Genomic DNA, 25,733 nt, shown 5'->3' on the forward strand with positions numbered 1-25,733 from the left:
TTGAGTTTTGTTCTTATTTGAATATTAGAACCATTTTGTTTTGTAACTATTTTGGCTAATATGCTGACCAAACTAGCTTTGTTGTGCTCTCTTAAGAAAAAATGACCCCTAAAAAGGGGATTTGGTCAGTTAGCATTAAGCGAGGTCATATTACTTTTTCATAGTGGAGGAAATTAGTTCAAGATTTTGAGCAAATATATAAGAGATCAGTCAAGGTTTGTTTTTCTGTTTTTGTGGCCAGCACATGGGCTTGCTCATGGACACGTAGACTATGCAAGTACTTCCAGCTTACTTGGCAATCTCTATCTGTTTATCAAAAAAAAAAATCTCAATCTTTTGGGTCCATGAGTACTACTAGTTCTCTCAAGACATTCACATCTTAAATTGCTACACTCAACCAGGAATCTTCACAAGTTTCTAAAACAATTCCATGTTTATGTCTTTCCACAATTGGTAAAAAGTCAACATGCAAGTACATAAATAATTAGTACTATAGAACTCAAGGGGAATTTGTATTTGGAAGTCTAGGGGATGTTTGTCAATTTATTGATTGATTAGTTTGATTTTGACTAGAAAATTTTCTTTCACATAAGGTAATACTAGGAAAAAAAATTTGCTAGTATAGGCCGCTGATTAAGTGTCATTTTATCTCATAAGTAGGCACTAATCATGAGCAACCATGTTGTTACCTTTGACTCCTCTTTCTTGGTTGCTATAATACTATTCTATGAAATTCATAAGTCGTCTAGAAGATGGAATATGTCTCCTTCTCTATATAGTTCACAATCAGAAACTTTCTAGCAGAGGATAGCAAGTGTTCATTAATTAGACTGAAATTGTGCATTTGAAATTGCAATAATACAGGATCATGATGCAATAGCACTTTCTGCAAATAAGATCAAAATGCTTTTTTGCATGAAATTGCATGCAAATACAGAGTGATGGGCAGTAGTCTTTCTCAAGAGAGTATTATATTCTTAGTTTAAATCCTCTAAACATAGTAGAGTTTTTCAATACTTTAGAAAATGAAAAGAAAATAAGAAATAAGAACAAATGTGCATTGAATGTAGTTAAGATGGGTAGGACATGTATAATATGTAAGAAACATGGCTGGTGATGGTTATGATCTTTGTTTAAGGAATCATGACTGCCAACCCAATTACCTGCATCCAAACAGAACAAGAAGTGATAATTTTAGGTTTATCCATATTAGCTAGAATCCAATAATAATAAGATATTAAAGTTAAAAATATAAGTCTCACAACATTTTCAAACTACTACTTAAATTCAAATATTTACTCAATGATTGATCATGATAAATTACTAGTTGTCCCAAGAAGAATGTAAACATACCTCATTAGTCATCAGGAAAATTTCTTAACCACTTCGTGACATCACTTCTCCCCATAGTAGACTTATTTCTGCATATCATATTGATTGGAAAAACAGTAAGTTCTTCAAACTAGCCTTCAATTTAACATGCATGATTTCTCACATGAGAGAAAGTAGGAAAAAAAATGACATGAGGTTCTGATTATGCAGATTGAAGCCTTCAAAATACCAGTTAAATAAGGTTACAAAGGAATTATTTTACAATGTTGCACACCAAAATAATAATAATATATGATATATCACTAATGATAATTAGATGTGTCACAAATCAGGAACTACACTGATAATGACAAAAGGTACTATCAAAAGTAATTTGTGATCTAATATTGTATGACCTAGGAATTTTCCATTTAGACAAGGACCACCAAAAGTCAAAGGAAAGAAAATCACTTGTATCTAGACATAATTTTAAGTCCTCTATAGGGATTTCTTCCAATAACAACATGAAAATTTTCGGTCACATTATGTGCAGTATCAGGATTTCAACAAGTAGCAGTGCTAGTTGGCCTAAAGCATAATAAAACTTGTTGTTGATGTTTTTAACTGACATTACTCCAACATCATGGTAACTCCCATTTAACAATGCAATGCATACTTAAAATTGAATAAAAACTTCCCTACACTCTCTATTTAAATTTCTTTAAGCTATTCTAAAGTAAGACAAACTGACTAATAAAATAATTGCTGAAAATTTGAACTTGTTACTTACTTAAAAGTTGTAGATGATGATTCTGAATCATCCCTCATACTGAGTGAAGCCAATGGTTCTGATAGTGATTGCATAGGATCAGCTTCAGTACAACTATGTGAGCTGATCAGCCATCTCATTGGAACAACCAAAGACCTATAGCAAATAAAACTTCGAGTTAGGTTTCCACAACACAAATTTTTCCCAAATTTGAGAAATCCAACATAAAAGTTTAAATTTTCTTCTTTCCCACACCCTTCAGGCCTAAAGCACATATTCTGGAACAATGCCCTTGCTTAAGTAGTAATTATTAAAATATATCAAGGTCTTCTCTCTCCCTGTCTAGTTATACTTATGTGTGTACAATATATATATATACACACACACTTCTATTAATAGATGAAGAATCTTGAACTGCCTTCTAAAACTCTGACAGATTTCTTTGGTTAAGGCCAACTTGATTATTCCATGTTGCCTCCAACCAGGAAAGCTAACTAGAATAGGTGGTTAGCTGAATTTTTGGCTATCTCCAACGTCAAAGGTTCAAAGATTGTAGAGTAGGAAAAAAAAAAAAAGTTCACCATTTTGACTTCAGAAATCACATCTTCCACAATCGTGGAAAAAATTAAAAGCTAATTGACAAGCATGAATACAGACAAATGCATACCTGGTGAGACTGTGTGTTTGCAGCTATTCAGCTTATCCACTGTGTAATTCTCAAATAAGACATCAAGACCATTTGCTAGTCTTGGCATTTCAAATAAAGGCAAAATGTCCCAGACCTTCAAAATGTGAATGTAATATGAATTCTCCTCAAGTATGTCAACCGTCCAAACAAGATTTAGCAACCCATTGACCTTGTACTGCTCTAATAATTGGGAAGAAGTTCCATGATGGTAAAAGAGTTTTTTCATTTCAAGACGTTGACGCCAATCATTTGCAAGATTTTCCAATAAAGTAAGCACTTCTTTACAAGTCTCAGCATTTTCAACTTTCTACATGGATTTCAAAAAGTCATTGCTGAAAGAGACCTATATTAATAAATAAAAAATAAAAAATTTGTGAGGGTCAATTGATTATTGTTTAAAGCTAATGAATTGAGGAATATGGAATTCAAACTCCAAAAGCCTCAGCCTCCTATATTGAATATTATCTATGCTTTGGTTCCTAGCATAAAATTGTAATTAAGAAGTAAATGGAAATTGATTAAAATGAACTCACTTGGATATGTAAAATCAATTTTAATATGTTGTTCCCCTGATAATATCTGTTCAAGAGGAAGAACAAAACTGAGACACAATGATTAAATCTTTTCCCCTTCATTTTTTGAGCAGTTTTATTATATTATGAACAAACCATACTAACTTTATGGACAAAATAGAAACTGAGGTCAATAAATTCTTCATATTGTCAAAAAGAAAACTACCATATATGAAATATAAGAATTTTTCAGCTCATACTTTTTGATAAAAGAAGCATAGAAACTAGAAACAATAGTTGATGTATCATTAAAAATAGTAAAAGGAAAAAAATAATTTAATCAACATACCTTCCATCTGGCCTTTTTGAACAGAAAGGAATCCATGTTGAGTAAAATGTGTATTTGGTTATGTTCAACCAAGGCAACTGTAATAGCCTAAGCAAAGCTTTTGTCTTCATCAGCATTGTAGAAACACCCCCGCTTCTTGGCGTCGATGACTAAATCCTTCCAAATAGTGCACCTTTTAATTAAAGTCGCTTCATTTCCCAATATCCGAAGGCAATGCCTGCAGAGTGAAAGCGTGCCTATTAATTGCAAAAGCCACAAAGCCTCAAAATATGTCTAGAATCAAGAATGTATTACCTTGCACGGGTTAGTGCCACATTTGCTCTTTGATGATTTTTAAGAAAACCAACTACTCCATTCATATTACATCTGACAGTAGAGACAATTATCACATCCTCCTCACTACCCTAGAACCCATCAACAGAGCGAACACTAATTGAGAAGTCATCATTAGAATCAGCACTGTAGTTTTTCACCTTCTCTCCAATTGCATAGACTAGTGCCTTGTATGGTGAGATGATACCAACTTTAACTTTCTTCTTTGTGCAAACAGATTCTTTAGCAGTGGCAAGAGAAACAAATAAAAAAGAGTCATTGTATTCATAAAATGATCTATCATCAAGCTGACCATAATTTAAAATTCCTAGTCTAACATTTCAGCAAAATTGAGATTAGGATTAGTTCCAAATTTAGACATACCTTCGGAAAGGCTTGCAACTATCTCAGACACCACAGCAACCTCAACCATATTTTTGAGACTGTGGCTGTTATCAAATTCCTCTTTTCCATGTGCTACATTAATGAAAATGTAGGAGCTGAACATATTTTCCTGAAGGAAACTCCTTTCATGCCTTCTTTCTTTGACATTGGGGCCATCCAAAATCTGATTTTCATAGAACACCCTATTTAGAAATAAGCTTATGGTAGGATGCTTCCAGTGCTGGACATTAAGAAGTTCTTTCTTTTGTCCTAGCAATACCAGCCTCTGGAACAAACTTCTTCCAAATTCAGCTTTCTCAGAAACCAAATAATAGCAGATTTTAAGGATACATAAAATCTATTAATAATTCATAAATACAGAAAGACAGATAAAACTTTAAACCTTGCTTTTAACCATCGCAAGAAGTTGCTGCTCATCCCCAATGAGAATAGCAAGGCGGTGGCCAGGAAGTTGTAAAGGAATGGTGGATTCACATTCCTCTAGCTGAGCAGCTTCATCTATAACTAGTACTTCCCATTGAGTCTTTACTTCATGCAATTTAGCAGAGCTTGTGACAATGCAGAAATATAGAAATGAATTTTGTAGGTAGAATTTTTTTAAAAGAATAAATAAATAAAACTACAGTGAAATTTTGATATTACAACTGAAATTTTTCACACAGAATTTAGCATAAAGGAGTGCCAAGGGAATTCTCTTTGTCATATGCATGGTTGGAACGAATCATATCTTAGTTTTCTGGTACCTATATGCACGGTTGGAACAAATCATATCTTAGTTTTCTGGTACCTATATGCACGGTTGGATTACCTACTACTAGTCAATATAATTTTTGTTTCTGTTTTTCCCCGAGAATTATGATCTTCCATTGGGTGGTTTCTTCTAAGATGTTAACAGTGACTCCCCAATGTTTCAAGTAAAAATTATGAAAAACTTGTTATATTTGCTATCAGAATTTTGAGTATTTACTTGTTTCAAAGTTAAATTTCATTTCCTCTATGATGAAGGATGACATTTGTTCGATTTCAATGTTCAGAGAGTGAGAGAATGCCTTTGTTGTTGCTGCATAAATGGGAACATCTATTCACCCTGCATGGGATTATTTAATTTGCTTTCCCATTATTTGATGGAATTGGTTATACATTTTTCTCATTTATGATAGTTCAGGATTATGAAGGGAGTTGCAGCTATTTCAGAATTTGTCCCTTGTGCATCAATATGATAATGGTGTATGAATTATTTATAGGAGTTAGAACTATCTATAGGAGTTAGAACTATCTCAGGAGATGTCCCTTTTGCATCAATATTACAAACAGACTGTGGCCAAACAATGTGGCTTGTTCTTAAAGAATAAAAGAGTCGGATTTTAATGAACTTGAAAAAAATCTAACTTTAATTCATTTGTCCAATTAAGCATTGAAAGTAATTTTATTTTCATATTTACATGGGCCTTTGATAGTTTTGTTCTCTAGTTGTAAAATTCAAGTAATTCAGGTTGAACCTGAAGAAAAAATGGCAGAGGACAGTGATACTATCTAATTTAAAATATAGAATTACACATAAGGAAGATGTCATTGCACCCAATTTTGGCCAGTATTATATCAGCCTCATAACTTTTTAGAATTATGCAGAAGATAATCTTGAAAGCTGTTCCAGAATTTGCATTTCTTGTGTCCCATTTCTTAGAGTTTTTCATTACTTAGGAAAAATAATGACAATAAGAAATAAGAAAAAATGTGCAAAGACTGTAGTTAAGATGTGCATGACATGTATAACTTGTAAGAAGCATTTTGGGCTGGTGATGGTCATAACCTTCCTCTGAGGCATCACTGCCACAAAAAGCCAGCATCCAAATAGAACAAGACATGAGAATTATAGATGTCTCCAAGAAAGCTAGAATCTAAGATATTAAAAGTTAAAGATCAAAGGCTCTCACCATTTTCAAACTTCATTTTAAATTCCAATATTGACAAAATGATTGATTAGTAAATATATGTTAAAAATAAAGAATCGATATTCTATTCCCATGAAGAATGTAAACCTACCTCATTACTCATTAGGCAACTTTCTTAGCCATTTCCTAACAACGCCTCTCCCCATAGTGGAGTTATTTCTGAATATCATTGATAGGAGAAACCGTTAGTCCTTCAAACTATCATTCAATTAAACATGCATGTCTTGTCTTCATAGAAAAGGAAAGTAACAAAAAAATGACACATAAAGTTCTGATTATGCACATTGAAACCTCAAAATATCATTTGCAAAATAAGGTTATAAAGGGAAAAAATTATAATGCTGCACACCAAAGTAGGTAGTAGTAGTAATAATACTACTAATAATAATAGTCACTGATGATATTTAGATTTGTCACAAATTTGGAATTATATTGATAATGACAAAGCTATTATGAAAAGTATTTAGTGAATCTAATACGGTACAACCTAGGGACTTTCCACTTGCCCGAGTTCCACAAAACAAGTTGAAGGAAAGAAAACCCCTAGTATTTAAACATATGTAAGTCCTCTATAGGGATATCTACAAACACCAGCATATATACAGGATTGGGAGATTATGGGACAAAAAATAAATTTACAAGCAATTGTTGGTCTCAATATTTTCAGTATCAAGATTTTGGCAAGTAGCAGAGCTAGTTCACATAAAGTAAAACAGAACTTTCTGACTATGTTTCTAATTGACACCTTACTCCAACAGCATGGTGACTCCCATTTGATAATCTAATGCATACTCTTTGTTTAAATTTGTTTAAGTTATTCTTAAGAAAAAATGACTAATAAATAATAGTTGATAATTTGAAATTGTTACTTACATATAAGTTGTAGATGATGATTTTGAATCATCCCTCAGACTGAGTGAAGCCAATGGTTTTGATAGTGACAGCAGAGGATCAGCTTCAGGACAACTGCGCAAGTAAATTGACCATCTCATTGGAACAACTAAACTCCTATAGCAAAAAAAATGTTGAGTTAGGGTTCACGATGAACATTTTAATATTTAGATACTTATTTTTTCCCTTGTTTGACGAAGTCCACATAAAAGTTTTCATTTTCTTCTTTCCCACACCCTATAGGCCCAAGACACATATTTTGTAACAATGCCTTTGCTTAGATAGTAATTATAAATCTCTCTCTCTCTCTCTCTCTCTCTCTCTCTCTCACTCATTATATTTGTATGTGCCTATACATATATAAATAGATGAAGACTCTCCTTTTAAAAGTATAATTGATAGATTCCTTTAGTTTGGCAAACTTGATTATACCAGTTGCTTCCAACTAGAAAATCTAACTAGAATAGCATATAAGTGAATGCTTCCACTTTTTACAAGTCTTCTATGTCGCCTTGGTGGTGAGTTGGATGTGTTGCTTTCCCAAAGGTAAAAAATCCAATGGATTATAGATAAGGGGGAAGAAGTTCACCATTTAGATTCAGAAACAACATTTAATATAAAATAAAATAAAGTTGACTAAAAGCTAATTGACAAATCATGAATTCAGATAAATTCATACCCATTGAGAGATTTGTATTTGCATTGATTCATCTTATCCACTGTATAATTCTCAAATAAGACATCAAGATGATTAGTTACCCTTGGTATATCAGATAATGGCAAAATATTCCAGACCTTCAAAATTTGAATGTAACATGAATTTTCCTTGAGGATGTCTACAGTCCAAACAAGATTCAGCAACCCATTGACCTTGTACTGTTCTAATAATTGGGAAGAAGTGCCCCGATAAAAAAAGAGGTTTTCCTTAATGTGTGATTGATGCCAACCATTTGCTAGATTTTCCAATAAAGTAAGCACTTATTTACAAGTCTCAGCATTTTTCACTCTTGACATGGATTTCAAAAAATCATTGTTGAAAGAGACCTACAAAAAACAAAAACAAAAACGAAGTATGTGTCAATTGATTAATGTTTGAACCTAATCATAACACTAACATTAATAATCTAGGAATATGGATTCAAATCCTAATATTAAAGAAGAAAATAATAACAAAGACAACGGTTGATGTATCATTAGAAATATGAGGAGAAAACTTTGGATCAGCATACCTTCCATTTGGCCTCTCTGAACAGAAAGGAATCCATGTAAAGTAAAATGTGTTATGCTCAACCAAGGCAACTGTAATAGCCTGAGCCAAGCTCTTGTCACTTTTGGTTAAAGTTGCTTCATTTCCCAATATCCAAAGGCAATGCCTGACAGTAAACCATGCCTGTTAATTGCAAAATCTATCAAAGCCCCAAAATATGGTTAAGCTGCCCATAGTCAAGTTTATAATGTGTTACCTTGCACGGGTTAGTGCCACATTTGCTCTTTGACAATTTTCAAGAAAACCAACTACTCCATTCATATTACATCTGATAGTTGAAATAAGAAATTACCAAAAATTTTACCATAGAACTAGAATGCAGCACATTCTGAATGATGTTTAAGTTCCCACCTTCCAACTTAGAGTTCAAGGCCCTCCATATACGAATATTTGTGGTCATGTTTATCAAGGGAGCTGCATAAAGATTCTGTCTCTTCTTGTTCTTGCCATGTTCAAATAAGATAGGTTTTGGGGATAATATTGTCAGAAATCTTTCGTATCTCACGCTCAGAACAAAAGCAAGAAGATCGGACCTGTTTGGTCTTTCTAAATCATCAATGCATTTTGGTCTAACACCTGTTATGGCAATGATGTCTCTAACTTCAGGTTCATATATCACACCATGATTCTCAAATTTTTTCACGCTTTCAAGTGTAACATGGAAAAAGAGGTCTTTGGGTGGTTTACATTTCACAGTTTGCCTGACAGAAAATATTGCACGCGTTGGTGCTTGGGATACTGTTGACATGCTTGACATCAAGTCAGCATGAGTTTCTTCAACAAGTGGATCACAAAAATGAGGTCAAGTACTCTGTGGTTGAGGAGAATTTCTCTCGGATCTTTCTCACCTAAGTGAATAATTTAATCAAAGGAAAGATAAGCACATGTAGAAGTGTGATAAACATTACATGATATGAAAATAATTGCAGCCCTATATTTCCTTATGAAAATCTACATACAGAATAAATAGGTAACCACATTCAATAGTTTCAATCAATTTTGTATCACATTAGTTAAACCAAATCATAATAATTCAACTATTTGGTATGCCTAACAGCTAGATGTCATACTATTTAGTCATAGCACGCTCTCCTTCCCTATCATGATTTACTTGACAAGATATATGGAACTAAATACAAACTTTAAATAAAAATGACTTATCTAACTCTTAGACTTTATTAGTCCTTCAACTCCTCAACACCCCCGCCCACACCCCCCCCCCCCCACACACACACAAAACAAAAAGAGAAATAAAAAGCTTTCAACAGTTACTTTTCATCTACTAAATCAATTCTTAATATATCATGACTAAACATGATCTGAATACAATATCAAGTGCGTCCTGAACCCACATTGTTTATCTGCATGACTGTGAAACTTCCCATTTCTCTAGCATGGGAGTTGGGGAGGGGGGTTGGTATTGGAGTATTTATGTTAGAATACCACACATTTTATGAATCTTGAACATAATTTTTATTGAGTAGACAATCAATCTTTTTTTTCCCCAACTTAATTAGAGTATTGGGATGGGTAATAGCAATTTTCCTATAATCAATGTTTGTTTCTCTAAGTTGTGAAGAGTGTTTATGGTCATGTATTTTGTGGCTTGAGAAGTTAAGTGATATATAGTGCCAACCTGAATCACAGCTAAAATTCATAACAAAAACCTAGCTATAGGTAAATTGGAACTTTTGCATTGGATTACAGAAGGCGTGCATCTTTTTCTCATCAAATATGCTGTTTATGCAGAAAGTTGAACTGAGGCAAGTTCTTAAAATGTTTATGGATATTATTTACTTGAGGACAAGCATGCCAAGAGACAGTTCATTGAGTACTTGAAAGGTTTGTCATTTCCTCCAACTTGAATGAGACACGGTGCCTCATCCTATATTGCTCTACTTAAGAGCTATTTGTAATGCAGGTTAAGCCGAGTCTGGGTCTAAGTGACTTCATCAATGTGCAGAGAAGGAGCTTCAAGTTTCCCTCAGTGTAGAGGGCCCATCATAGGATTTTTTTTAAAGGTTTCACAAGAGATTTGCTAGACTGCCCTTGTCTTCAGGTCATAGTATGCCATGAAGTTTGAGATGCTTATAGCTCATAACCCTCTGCAGAATTCAGAAGTGGGTTGACCTATTAAATGCTGATTTTCATTTTCCAACTATCCTTCTACTTGCATAAGACTTGACTTGAAATTGGAGCTTTCCAGTTAATGCTTGTCTTATATTCTAATGGCAATATTGTGACTCGGAACTACTTTAAAAATTTAGTTTGACCCTTAGAGAATTGGCTATAAAATATGGACAGAGGATTCTAAATGATAGAAAGATCATTTTAAATGCAAAAACTTAAGGAAGAACAAAGTTATAACAGCCGTTACAGTTGCTATGCCAACAATAATGAAATCATGGCTCTGCAATCCTCACTATATCAAATATTCCTAATTAATAGAGAAAGAACAAAAAATATTAAAGACTTGTGCTTTTAGATTATATCTGTGAAAATTATCTCTTCAACCAATCAAATACGAACTATATTCTTCCAGAGATCCAACCAAAGACTAAGTGCACAGCCATTTCAATTTTTGGTTAGCATGTCTTAAATGATTAGCAAACCTAGCAAATTATTATAGACCATTTAAGTGCGCTGTTGTAACGCAAATCATTTATGATTTATCTCAAACAATCTTGTACACAGCCAAACAAATTTGGTGCGGCTTCTAAAATTCAAAATGATACACATTTTCTACAAAAGTCAGGATTCTATGCGATTGGTATACATAATTTTTTTAAATTAAGAAACCAATTAAGTCCAAACGAATAAATAAAACTAGGAAATAATTGCAAGATTTTTCCTCACCACGATAAGGCCACATGGTTAGCTGAGCAGAAATTATGCATCTCAATTTGACAAATCAGATATAAAAAAACAAAATCATTCAAAAGAAAACAAGACTGAGCTCACATCTAAGGCAGAAGGAAATCCGGGGTCTACCAGTGACTTCAACTGCACCATCCCAGTCTACTGCATTAACCAAAAAAAAGATCAATTAGCAGAAATAAAATAATAATTTTTAAGTTCAGAAACTTATTCAGCTCCCAATTGTTTTTACAGAAACACAATAAATACTTATAAGTTGATATGATAGCCATTGCCGTTGGGTAAAAGACTCAAATGAAACAGTGCTACCAAAAGGGAAACATACCTTGTCATCAAATGCAAGAAGATAACAGACAGAAACTACAATGAATAGAGACTGAAGTTTACAAAGTCTTGGGCCATTGAAGTGTAAAACAAACAAAACCCACCACTAATGGTTAAGGTCTAAGGGCCTCAGTTCAGTAACCCTTTCAAGAAAAATCTCTGGTGCAGCAAAAGCAAAATAGCTTAAAAAGCTTGGTGGTGGGCCCAACTAGCCAACTCATGCATGACATAGATGTGTCATCATGGACCAAAGGAGACTGATATTCTTCTTTATCATCAGATCCATAAAATGGCAACTCACGCCAGTAATCAACATCATCATCATCATGGACCAGAGGAGACTGATATTCTTCTTTATCATCAGATACATAAAATGGCAACTCACGCCAGTAATCAACAACATGATCATCATCATGTCCAGAAGTTAGAAGGGGCAAGTTAGGTATAGCAGATTCTTGAGGAGGACAGGTGCATTCTACGTGGACCCCCCAACCCAACCTTTTTATACAATCCCACTCATCAATATCGGTACTATATGTAACCTCAACATGATTCTGGTCAGTTGGATTTGATTTATTCAAATGTTCCTGCAGAGACCGTTGAGATGGAGAAAATAACCGTAGACGCCATTTTTCTCCACTCCATAGAAAATCCTTAAATTCACGTTTTTTATAACTATTGATGGAAATGCAAACATGGCCAATAAGGTGCTGTCGTCTAGGAACAATAAAGCAGACAGCCAATTTTGGAAATTTGCGACCAACCCAGAAAAATATGGAATTTTCAACACTTTGATGATTAAACCATTTTGGCATCTCAGTTTCGCAAAAATAAATATAACGATGAACGTCCTGATCTTCATATTCAACACCCTTAGTTTCAGATGGGAAATGATTGGAGAACTGCCGATCCATTGATATGTCCCCATCTTCAGATTCAGATGGGAAGTAATTGGTGCTTCTTGCACTACCACATACTCTATTTGGTAAAACCCCAATATTTTCTACTACCTGCATGCAATTAGAAAATTCAAGATATTTTCCATTTAGCAAATCTCATAAAGTATTTAGAGAAAGTAACAAAAATTGTTTCTTTATTTATATATATCTTAAAGAAAGAGAGAGACCTGATTCAATAGCCCGCTTGTTGATTCATAATCCAACGACATGCAATTCTCTGCATTAACGGTTGTTATCGATTGGGGAAGTCCTTGAATTTCACGAAGAAGCTTGCAATTCCAAATTTCAAGGTGTCTTAATTTGGGAAATCTGCTAATGCTTTCAGGGATGGTAACAATATTGGTTTCAGATAAACCTAAAGTTTCCAATAAGGGGAAGTAATCAGGCTTCGTCAAAAGATCTAATTCAATTATGGCTTCATAGCCCTCAGAAGAGCTATCAAAAGAATTGCACGTCTGTCTCAATTTGGTAGTAGAAGTCCCCAACTGCCGAAGCCGTTGCAATTTACAAATGCTATCTGGAAGATCCCGAAGGTTTTTGCAATTTTCAACGGTTAATGTCTTAAGCTTAGTGAGATGCTCGATTGATGAAGGCACCTCTCTAATACCACTGCAACTTATATATAAATGCTCTAAACATTCCATTTCTTGATGAAAATCGGGGAGCTTCTCAAGTCTTGAGCAGCCAAAAAGTTGAAAAGAATAAAGGGATTTCAACCTGAGTTGGCTTGGAAGAAACTGAAGTTTTATGCAATAACTGAGACACCATATTCTAAGCTTTTCAAGAGATGCAAAGCATTCATCTATCTCAACTAAATTTTTACAAAATCTGAGGTCCAAAAACACTAAATTTGGGGCCCATAATTTTGGTAATTTAACTAAATTTTCACAACAATTGAGCTCCAAAACCTCTAAATTTGGGGCCCATAATTTTGGTAATTTATCTAAATTTTTACAATGACCGAGCTTCAAAACCTCTAAATTTGGGGCCCATAATTTTTGTAATTTAACTAAATTTTTACAACAACCGAGGTTCAAAACCTCTAAATTTGGGGCCCATAATTTTTGTAATTTAACTAAATTTTTACAACAACCGAGGTTCAAAACCTCTAAATTTGGGGCCCATAATTTAGGTAAAATCCTAATAAATTCACAACCTTCAAAATTGACCTCTTTCAAATTTTCTAACCGGCACTGCTGTAAGGGGAAAAAATCAAAAGTTAACTAAAACAAAATTTGAAATAAAAATTTAACAAAAATCACAATTTAAAAATACACATAATCATACCTGCATGATTAGCTTTGGCAATCTAATGCAACTATGTGGCATCTCAATAGCAACAAGTTGTTCAGGAAAATATTCTGATGGCCAGTGAAAAGGATAATGAGGCCACTTAAGAAGTATTAAATTGTTGGGAAGAAATTCAAGTGGTCTACAAATATGTACATTCTCAACTATTAGAAATTTGAGATTTTCCATCTTTCTTAAAGCTTCAATATGTAATTGCACCTCTATTGGTTGAGGCGAATGCAGCATTATGCCTCGAATTTTTTTTGATCCCTAATTGGAGAAACATCAAGTCAACCATAGAAAATGATAGAATTTTCAAAATGAATAATGATTTTGAAATTTTAAGCAAAAAAAAAAAATACTGATGAACTAATATTTTATAAAATGTTAAAAAAATTTAAAGAAAAAAATACAATATTTGTAGCTAGTGAAAAAGGAAAAAAAAAATAAAGAGCAAAACAATTGAAGAAAAAAAACTTATACCTTATTTGTAGTTAGTACTTTAAGTGAATCCTTATAACAACATAACCGGCTACGTTCTCTAAGGATGTCTGGTGCTTGTTGTCGAACAACTTCTTTGCCCATTTGTTGTATCAAATCATGCATTGACAATCTACCAAATTTGTCAACAGTTATGAGACACTTCTTAACAAGTCTTGGAATACCAAAGTTAGGACATAATCCACAAGCATTTAATATATTTAGAACATAATCTTTGTACCATCCTTTGAAGAAACATGCAATATCGAGAAAAATATCTTTCTCGGTGTCATGCAATCCATCGTAACTTACTCTAAGAATTTTTTGAATGTCTTTATTGGGGAATTCGTTATACATATCTAATGCACTTTGCCATTCATTTTTAGCTTTTCCACATAAATCACGAGCTATTATTTCTAGAGCTAGTGGAAGGCCTTTGGCAAAATCTACGAATTTAGTTGCATAATTAGAATAATCTTCATCATGAAGTTTGTTTCCCGAAAAGGCATGGTCTTTGAAGAGTTGAAGAGCTTCATGTTTGTTTAATTGCTCGACCTTGAATTCCTTGACCTTGTAAGTTGTACAAAGTTTTTCTTTAAAGGCATCTAACAAGCATCTATCTCTTAATGTTAAAATGACTCTACTTCCGGGAGCAAACCAATTACATTTTCCAAGCAAATTCTCTATTCTTGTCGAATCATCGACATCATCAAGAATTAGTAAAACCTTTTTGCAGTGAAGTCTCTCCTCTATAAAGCTGATTCCTCTAGATTTGTTGCCCACTCTCCAATTTCCATCCCCTAAGATGTCCTTAAGAAGTTGCTCTTGTAGTGTGATTATGCCAGCATCTGTCCCCAAACTTTCTCTAACATTTTCTAAAAAGCTTCTTCTATCAAAATGTTTAGCAATTTCATTATAAACAGCTTTTGCAATTGTAGTCTTTCCTACTCTAGGAAGGCCATGAATCCCCACCATGCAAAATTCATCTGACCCAATATCTAAAAGTGACACTATGACCTCTGCACGAGAATTTATTCCAACTAGGTATTCAGCAACATATAACGGCGTCCAATTTAATTTAGTACTTGATATCTTTTCAACAATGTTTTGAATGAAGTGAGATTCAGATTTATATTTAGAGCACCTGACAATCACATAGCATAAGAAAGCATATAATTAGTTAAAGTAGAAGATAAACTACGAATTCAAGATATCTAGCTGTAAGTTATAACACACATGTTAAGGAAAGTATCTCCATTCATGATAGTGCTGATCTTGTAGGCAAGACAGCAAACTCATTTCCTAATATAATCCCAACAGCCATTGCAAAAACAAAGTCAACAAGCACCTCTGTTTTGGAAAGCTTAAACAGAGGAGTTTAAACAGAGGAAATCAATCAAAGTAGCGTGACCCACGTGCAGACGAATTCCACTAATTTGTCACTGCCTTTCCTGTGCTAATATATTCCCTAATATATGTATATTCCTTGTATATGCTTTGTAGTATATATATTCTGGTTGTATCTCATATTTTCACTATAGAGAAATAATTACCTCTTGTATCTTTGAGCCTTTTACAACACAGCTGTCACATTTTTTTTTAAAGTAAATGGAATATAATTCATATCTTTGATAACTGTCATTGATATTAACATCATATTAGAAGTATAAAAATACATGAGAGAAACTCGTAATTGGACCTTTGTAGACTAACTAACTTTGTACTAGATGATATGATCGAAATTGAATACTTTTGCATGCAGTGGTTATGACAAACCAGAATAGCCGTATAAAATTAGTAAACTCATGAATCATGATATCAACAATTAGATACATACCCTTTTTTGTAATGCCATCCAAATGCATTAGCTACTTTTCTTAGAGCATCCCTCCACCTCTGCACCTTATCCTTGTTACTCTTGAACTTCATTTCATGATTAGCCAATGCCCTTCCAAAGTTTCCCTTTTGATTTCGTATTTCTGATGGTTCAATATTGTAAAAAACTGGATGAATTTGAACCTCCTGGTGCTTTTCACTACAGTCAACAATCTCAACAAGTTCATCCAAGCACCATTTGGACTCTGCATACTTTTTAGAGAAGACAACAACCAAAATCGATGATTTTTTAATGGTTTGGATAAGTTCTTCTGAAATCTCTTCTCCCCTCCAAAGTTTATCATCGATGAAGGTATTAAAGCCTTTGTGGCACAAAGCCTTATATAAATGACTGGTAAAACTTTCGCGGGTATCTTCACCTCTAAAGCTCAAGAAGACATCATAGTTCCATCGGCGAGTGAAAGAAAAAGAAGAAGAGGCTCCTTTATTGTTCAAGAAAGACATCATGGGATCTACAAACAGAAGATTAAGAAAGGAGTGAATTGAATCAAAGAAAGAAAAAGGAATCAGATCAGTGCATCAGGTAATGCGTTTGAATGCAATCGAAGAGAAGTAAGTATGAGAGTGGGGTGTAGGAAAACGAAAAATGCATATCTTTTTGTAAAAAGAACACTGTAAACACGCGTCTACAATTTTTCTTCCAAGAAGGTACCTGGTAAAAGACTACCAGCACTGTAAACACTAGTTTTAAGTACAGTAACACTTTAACACGCGTTTTCCACACTATTCATTCCACGTACGAAAGAAACTTTACCACTCTTTCCACAAAGTATGCCTTCTCTTTTGGACTGAGAATTAGGACCGTCCAAACAAAGCAAATGAAACAATTAAGAACTGAACGCATTAAAAAAGAAGAGTAGTGGGTTGTAAAGTTTGTGTCTGTGACCCACCTCAAAAGAAAAAGTTTGTGTCTGATACCCTCCCATATATATAAAAGTTGGGCAAATCTTATGTGGGTTTGGCGTGGGGTTGCCCCATGGACATGGCCGAAAGCAAGAAATACTTTTTTGTGTTTTCCAAAAGTAAAAGCACAACAAGAAAAAATTGCAAACAATTGCATGCAATTAAAAAAAAAGAAAAAGTAAGTCAAGTCAAGTCAAGTAAATATTTTGATATTAGATTTCTATTTGTTGGAGCTATCTAACTATAAACAAACAAAACAAAAACTAAAAATTAAATAATTGATGAAGAAGTTTGTCCACATATTAAAAAAAAAAAAAAAACTCCAAGAACCTTCAAGTTAATTGTCAAGAAATTTCCCAGGAGTCCATGGTCGTCGGCCAATTATGTCATCCTTTAGATTAACAAAGCCAAGAATTTGAAGTCACTGACAAATGGTTTGGCTCTTTTTATGTGAGGAGTTATAATTCATAGCTTACTCTTCCACTTTACCAGCCAACCGCACATTGTGGCTCCCCTTCAATTATGTTTGTCTTTCCCCGAACTCATCTTTACCTTTCTAAGGGTCCATTTCTTTTCTTTCTATACCTATTTGCTTATGGATTTTTGTGTTTTTCTGGTCTTGTACCATATATTCTGCTATCCTTTTCTCCTTTTCTCATTTGAATGAAATTCTCCTCCCTTCTCATCATGGCCTTATTATGTTGAATGGTAGCTGTGAAGTTTCCAAAGAGTCCAATTGGTGCTTATAAGTCAATAGTCATGAAATTTTCCAAGAGTCCTATATGGTACTTATAAGTCATCATATGTTGACCAACCCCTTGAAAATCCACAAAATACCAAATTGAAAAGAAAGTAACTTGCTTTTACTTTTTGAAAATAAAAGTTTTGATAGGTATTACATAATAGAGCTTATAAGATAACACTTTCACCGCATCCATACAAAAATACCAAATTTTGGAGCTTCATATTTTATAGCTACTTCTGTCTCTCTTAATTCCCTGGGTTCATATGCATGGTACATTCTCTTTGCCATCCTCAATTAAATCTTGATTATTATATATGCCTTTATGTCTATGAGTTTTTGTAGGGCCAAATTATCATTGACGATAGGTGTGGACATTGCATTTCATTCTGGCTGATTCCCAAACCCTCGGTACCAATGACAAGAAATCAATTTGTTACCAAAATTATCAGCATCATGCATAGAGCCTGATGAGATGATTAACCTGAAAGTAGCCTAATTTGGTTGAGGCTTACAAAAGGTGCATATGTCGTCCACCCCCAATCTACAACGTAAGCACCTTCTGAAATATTTATGATCTAACAGAAAATATCTCTTATAATAGAATTACCAAAACAACTATGTTTTAATTTCACTGCCAACTCTTGTAGAGCGAGCTAGTAACAATTCTTAAAGGGAATACTTTTACTTTCGGTCTTTTCTTTATGTTGTTCATAGCATGGGACCTGAAAGTAAATTTTATTTTTTTTCCCCTTTAATAAAGTAATTTCCTTCTTAAATAATTGAATTATTTCCAAAACTGGAAAATGAGAATTTGAATTTTGATTCTTTTTATAAAGAAATCAGTAAATAGCACTAAACTATAAAGCTCTTGTGGCAACTAAAAAATAAATTATTAATGTGACATAAATCAATATAATTTATGCCAATGATTACATTGTTACATAATAAATCACTTGCAATGAGTGATGACTTTGTTTTATATCAATAGTTATCAACCAAGTGAATCTTTAAATTCTAATTGAGTTTTTTTTTTTTTTTTTTTTTAAAGTTCAAGCGGCTCTTATGATCTACCTGCCAACAAATAGTACTCAAATTTATACTTTTTTATATTATATTGAAATTAATAAGCTCATATCTAAACTAAATACTTAAAACCTCAATAAGTTGGTATAATGGTTCTAAAAATGTCACGAAATCCATGAGGTGTTGGGTTCAAAACCCCTAACCCCATCTTCTAAGGAATTCCTCCTATTAAAAAAGCTAATTTATTCTAATTTAGGTTGGGATAAGAATAAGATCCCCTCCTATTTAAATATTCAACTTTCTTTCAATTTTTATCAATCATACAAAATTAAATATATATCAAGTGTCTGGCATTTGACTAAAAATTTGAGGAAATTGAAGGATTTAATGGGTGAAAATCTTATCCCAACATAATTTTTTTTAAAGAATTTATAAACTTATTATCATTTATTCAAATACAAATTTCATTGAAAAACTTAGTAATAACACAATATTCTGTTGTACCTTTTCAATGGATTTTTATAAAGGAATCAATTTTAGTAACTTTTTAATATATATATATATTTATTTATTTATTTATTTATCAAAATCAATTATATCATAATAACAAAATTTAAATTGTGAAGTAAAAACTAAGCATATTAATGGAGTAGTTCAATAAGCTACTTCTACTTTCTTTCCTAATTAAAAGGGAATAATAGACTGATGATGAGCAATTTGTGTACTCATTTAATTGGTATCCTTAAAAGCAGTTTTTCATGAATTATAAAAAATTTAAAGCAAATCAATATATATATATATATATATATATATATATATATATATATATATATATATATATATATATATAAAAGCAAAGACCTTATGTGAGAGTGCATGAAGTCCTGTCACGTGGCATTCTAATATTGCATTTAACATTTTTTACCTTTTTTCATTAAGTTCTTTTTACTGTTACCTAATAAATCATAGTAACTTATTTTTACTGTTATATAAATTTAGCATTTTTTACCTCTTTTTATTAAGTTTTTTTTTAATTTTTTACTGTTACCCAATAGATCATAGTAACTTATTGCATTTAACCTTTTTTACCTTTTTTCATTAAGTTCTTTTTACTGTCACCCAATAAATTATAGTAACTTATTTTTACTATTATATAAATTTATCATTTTTTTACATCTTTTTATTAAGTTTTTTTTACTGTTACCCAATAGATCATAGTAACTTATTTTTACTATTATATTGATATGAACTATTCTTGACAATTAGACCAATTAGACCAAAAGTTATTCACTATAAAATTGATTACCTATTAAAAGTAGACCAAACCTTATAAAAAACTCAGGCCCAGTTCTTACCTTACATTTTATGACCCAAGTTTGACCATTCTCACGTGTAAATCAAAACAAAAACTCTTACCCTCTTACAAACTCTCTTCTTCCTCCCCCACGTATAGATAATACTTCTAGAAAATCTTATTCTCATGAAATATCTCTTCATTTTCCCCCAATTTCAATTCAATATGCTTTTGTCTATTAATAATATTCTATGCAATTTATGCAAACAAATTCTCTATCATCAACCAGTGCAACAAAAATATATATAAATCTTGAGATCTCTCAAGTTGCTGAAATAATTGACAAGTACATATTTCTAAAATTTATAAAAACAAAAAAGTCTAATAAATGCATATACTATCTCACAAAATGCCATTAACTTAATATTTTCTTTTAAAAAAATTCAAATGATAGGAATGGTCAAAAACATGATCCTATACAAGAAATACCAAAAATATATGCAAAACAATTTTCATAGGAGGATTTATCTTTAAATAATATGAAGACAGTAAAGATAAAATGCATTGAATGAGATCTTACAAAAAAGGTTTATTAATACATACTAATTTATATAAAAATATAATAATAGATCATATTATTTACATTAAAAAACTAATACATATTAATTTCAAAGTTCATTGCAAGATGTGAATTGCTAGGATATTGCAATAATAAGTAACATTGATACAACAATGGGTTCGTATTACATTTTGTGCGTACTTTGTGAAAGGAATGTCAAATTACAAACAGGATCATTTTGGTGTGCAAAATGTAAAACAAAAATAAATCTTTCTATCCCAAAGTTAGAGGCATTCACATTAATTACATACTCTCCAAATATTTATAATATATTTATCTCACTATAACTACTATATATATACAATTGCAAACTACTTTAGATACAAGATTCAAATTGAAGTTTTTAATGCAACTGACAAAACAGAGTTTGTGATATTTGATTGAGATGCCGAGAAAATCCTAAATAAATCTACAAGATCGAGATCTTGCTGAAAAATAAACTAAGGTATGACTTATTTAAATTATTGTAAAAATATTGATATTGGAGAAGAAATCCCACGTGATTTGAAAAAAAAATTAAGAAAAAATAGATTTCTCTACTTCATTTGAATGAATTCAATCTAAAAGAAGGTTTTGAAAATTACATAATTACTAAGATTTTTGATGCGCATTCAAATGATAAAAATGTATGGAAGGAAAAAAAAAACACAATTCAACATGCTATGTTAATTCTTTTTGCTGCACTATTCCAAAATTAACAAAAATAAAAATTTACAAAAAACTGTCACATCATTGAAATTTAATATAAATGCAAATACCTATGAAAAATCTTAGCGACAAAGTCCAAACTTTGTAATATCTAATCAAGAATCTCTCAGTGCCAATTCATTAGTAATTAACACAAATGATGCAACTATGGATGGACTAAATTTCAAATGTTGAAGATTGAGAAGCTGATGATGACAACAAACGTCACCAAACCACAATAACAAAGCATTGAAGAAGAAAAAATCGTAATGAAGTTTTTTATTACATCACATAATAAAAATCAATAATATAGAATAATTAATATGTTTTTATCAACTTTTATTATACAATATTACTCCAAGTTGTTTTCCTTATTGCTCATTACTTGAACAAAATAATTATAATAGATATATGTGTGTAATTTATAATTGTTACTTTTTATGATGAACTCATTACTAACAAAGTTTTATAATAAATATGCTATAATATATATATAATATTTTCCAAAAACAAATTTACATAAAACATTATAACATTATCCGTGCATCGCACAGGAAACTTACTAGTTCTAAGATAATTCCCAAAGCTTTTCATGGAAAACGTTAGACTATAAAGCTCTTGAAGTGGCAACTAAAAAGTAAATTATTAATGTAACATAAATTGATATATTTTATGCCAATGATTACATCGCTACATAATAAATCAATTGTGATGAGTGATAGCCTTGTTTTACATCAATAGTTATCAACCAAGTGAATTTTTAAAATTCTAATTGAGTATTTTTTAAAGTTCAAGTAGCTCTCATGATCAACCTGCCAACAAATAGTCAAATTTATATTTATCCATTTGTTGATTTTATATTGAAATTAACAAGCTCATATCTAAACTAAGAGAATAAATTTAATAAGGATGGGGTGTAAACCCTTGCCAATAAGGACATGCCACATTAGCTTTTTTACTTAAGACTTACAGTAAAACCAATACATCTTAATACACCTAATAACATCTTAAAAAAAAAAAAAAAACTCTATCTCACATTATCATACTAGATGTGAAAAAGAGTCCTTAAAATCTCATCTCCCTCCTTTTCAGCTCCTCTGTCTCCTGCCACAAACCTCGCCAGACCTTTGTTTACGACTGCATACCTTGCTGGACCTCCGTCCTATATTTCGAATTGTGATTGGTTTTATTTCACATGAATGTCACAGGTTTTATTTTAGATTAGAAACTTTCTGAAGAAAAAAATGTGACAGGTTTATAATTTTTCATTCATTCTTTAGCAACATAATTTTTCAGTGCTAATACAATGAAAAAGTTTTCATTTGTTTTATTCATTGCTAATTTATCACACAGAGAAATCACTATTGACATGGATCCAGAAGTTTAACACATAGAGAAATCACTATTGACTCCACCTATAATAGTATCAAGATTCTCATTCAATCTGGTGTCCTTAATTGCATTCTTCCTCTTGGAAGTTCAAATTCATTCCATGAACATACAACAAGAGCAAGGTCCATTTGAACACCCTACTCAACCACTAAAATATACTTTACTGTTTTGTCTTAGTGATCATGCTTCTCTGCTTGTAGTCGCTCCCTTGTTTGGTTTTGTCTCCTTTGAATCTTGTTCATTAGATTGGCTGGTGAGTTTTAGCAAATGGTATAATGTCTTGGCTGGTGAGTTGTAGCAAAGAGTTTAATGTCCTAACATGAATCTTTAAACTCCGTGTGTTTTTCATAAAAATACCTGAATACCAAAAAAATGAAAAAAGAATGAGCCACATAATGCTGAGTGGGAAAATAACAAATAATGTCTTTATGTTAATAATACATAGAATTTGGGTTTCCAAGGAAAAGAGATGAAATGGAAAATTTTTAGTGAATTTTCAAACTCTGTCAGTTATTAACATATATCTATATTGCATTTTCTTTACCCACAATAAACAATTAAACATGATGTTATAATTTAAAGAGAGATCATTGCACATGCTAAAAATGCCAGTGCAGCCTTTCAATAAGTTTGTAAAGGGCTTTGACACAAAGTAAGATTATATGGCCAATCCTTGAACTTTGCATATCATCAGTGGTTACAAGACCAAAGTTGTTCAAAACAATGACTTTGCCAAACTTCACAATCAACAATGAGCATGAAAAATTATAAGTAAAAGAATAGGCAATTCATTAGGTGTCATCAACATTTTGCTCATTGCTTTTCCTTTTTATTTCACTGTAAAAAGGAAGAGAGAATCTAATCCAAAACCTAAAGCCTAGGGTATGTGCTTTGTGGCCTTTTGCGTGGTTGCTTCTATCTCTATATTTTCTACCACTATCTATATAAGTTATAACTATAATTTCGGTGGTCTTTGTTCTTTTTTTTCTTCTATACGGCACTAGTGCGTGGTATTATTAGGTATTTTAATTAATAATAATAATATTGACTTTTAAAACGTGGTTTGGGGGTATGGTGTGTATTTTTCTACGTCTGGGGCCCACTGACTCTAGCTCCTCAACTTGCCACTACCTGCAAGGCCACTTTTAATTTTAAATTCCTTTCTTGACTTTTACTTTTTGGGAGTCTTGGGAGGTGATGAATTCTACGAAGTTTCTGGCTTTCCTTTCAATCACATTTTTGCTATTTACCCCTCCCTTTTCTTATGCAATTTTGTGATTTAGTCCCTTTATTTTGTTGTAATTAGTTAGTACCACGAATGATTACAATGAATCGACACAATTGAATGTTTGTTGATGTTCACAACTCTAGTACCATTTTCAAATCTTATCTTATGAAGCTGAACGTAAGAATTAACAGCAAAGGTATCCAGTATGGTGCATGTGCCTCCACACCAAAATGTTATGCTGCGCTCAACCTAGTCGTTGCTTTTGAATTTTGATTACTCACCTAAAATCCAATCTGTGATAAGTGATCGGTGATCATTACGTCATTTAGAAAGCTTTACGAAAATTATTTTGACAAAATAATTTCTTACCCAAATAAATAAGTGAAAAAAATCAGGAATAAATTCTCTACTTATTGTATTTTTAGAAATTATTCACTTAGATTGGATGCATTTTATCTTCTCAAAAACAGAAAAAAGAAGATTGGATCCATTTAACTATTTCTTTGACCTCGCATCAAAAAAGAAAAAAAAAACTATTTATTTGATTGGTAAAGTTAGTTTAACTTGGTAAAGTTTTTAATTGTTAAATAAGATATTCAAGGTTCAATCATTGTCTATACCAAAAACTAATTAGTATCTTGGTTTAATGATAAAGAGCTATCATTAAGAACGAATGTCATAAGTTTCAACTCTCTAAAAAAAAATCCAAAAGCATTAAGAAGCATTATTGACTGATATTAAAAAATTCATGCACTAACCAACATATCTTTTGACTGATATTAAAATTCCTGCACTATGGGTGTGACATATATACGGGTGAATGGGTTCATTATTTCAAAGAACACTAATTCATCCAGGCCAATGTTCAGTATATCTTTAAATCCAAAAAGTAAGATTTTACCATCCATACTAATATATGCTTCACAAAACTCAAATTGCATTAAATCAAAAGCAATATACACCCAACAAATGAAAAAATTGGAAGAACTCAAATAAACCAGTACAACTTTATGAAAATCTATCTACTTCTCTCGTCACGCAATAGAGTAGATACATAAATCTGAATGACAAGGTTAAAAGCAAATTTTCAAATTTACATGAAGAGTCAGTATCTTGAAATCTATTTTGGGAAAAAAGAGAAAAAAAATTTAGAGATCATGACATGAAACGTAGGATTTGACAACAACTGCGATTGGAACGATGCTGCTGAAACGATTAAGAAATCTCAGCAGTATTCACTTGAGTGAACGATGGAAACGATTGAGAAATCTCGAAATCCATTTTGGGAAAAAGAAGAAATCAAGAAGAATTAAAACTTGAGCAAACTTGCAAAAACGATGAGATTTCTTATTTGAAAAATTAAAACTTCAACAACAATGCTGGAAACAATGAGATTTCAGATTTGTATTTTATTTTGTATAGGAAATGATGAGATTTGGGCTTCAGCTTGTTCTAAAATCAAAGTCGTTGATGAAAATGGAAGTTAATTGAGATGTTATTAGCTGAGGTAGAGTATATTTCTCCTTAAGTAAAAAATTGATGTGACAATTTATTATTAGA

At 32.1% G+C, this 25,733-nt stretch overlaps 1 protein-coding gene and 1 pseudogene across 1 annotated transcript; both read right to left on the bottom strand.

Moving 5' to 3' along the window:
* Nucleotides 1-817: 817 nt before the first annotated feature.
* On the bottom strand, nucleotides 818-7,861 carry LOC142615063 (ATP-dependent helicase NAM7-like; annotated as a pseudogene).
* A 3,803-nt stretch (nucleotides 7,862-11,664) lies between these two features.
* LOC142617702 (disease resistance protein RML1A-like) lies at nucleotides 11,665-16,847 on the bottom strand. Its single transcript, XM_075790654.1, has 5 exons — nucleotides 16,224-16,847; nucleotides 14,390-15,530; nucleotides 13,904-14,176; nucleotides 12,784-13,812; nucleotides 11,665-12,667 (listed from the first exon to the last, which is right to left on the bottom strand). Exons 1-5 carry the CDS (start codon nucleotides 16,727-16,729, stop codon nucleotides 11,804-11,806), a joined length of 3,813 nt encoding a protein of 1,270 aa, XP_075646769.1. The 5' UTR covers nucleotides 16,730-16,847; the 3' UTR covers nucleotides 11,665-11,803.
* Nucleotides 16,848-25,733: the final 8,886 nt, after the last annotated feature.

This window comes from Castanea sativa, chromosome 11, assembly GCF_040712315.1.
Source record: "Castanea sativa cultivar Marrone di Chiusa Pesio chromosome 11, ASM4071231v1".
NCBI classification, from domain to species: Eukaryota; Viridiplantae; Streptophyta; class Magnoliopsida; order Fagales; family Fagaceae; genus Castanea; species Castanea sativa.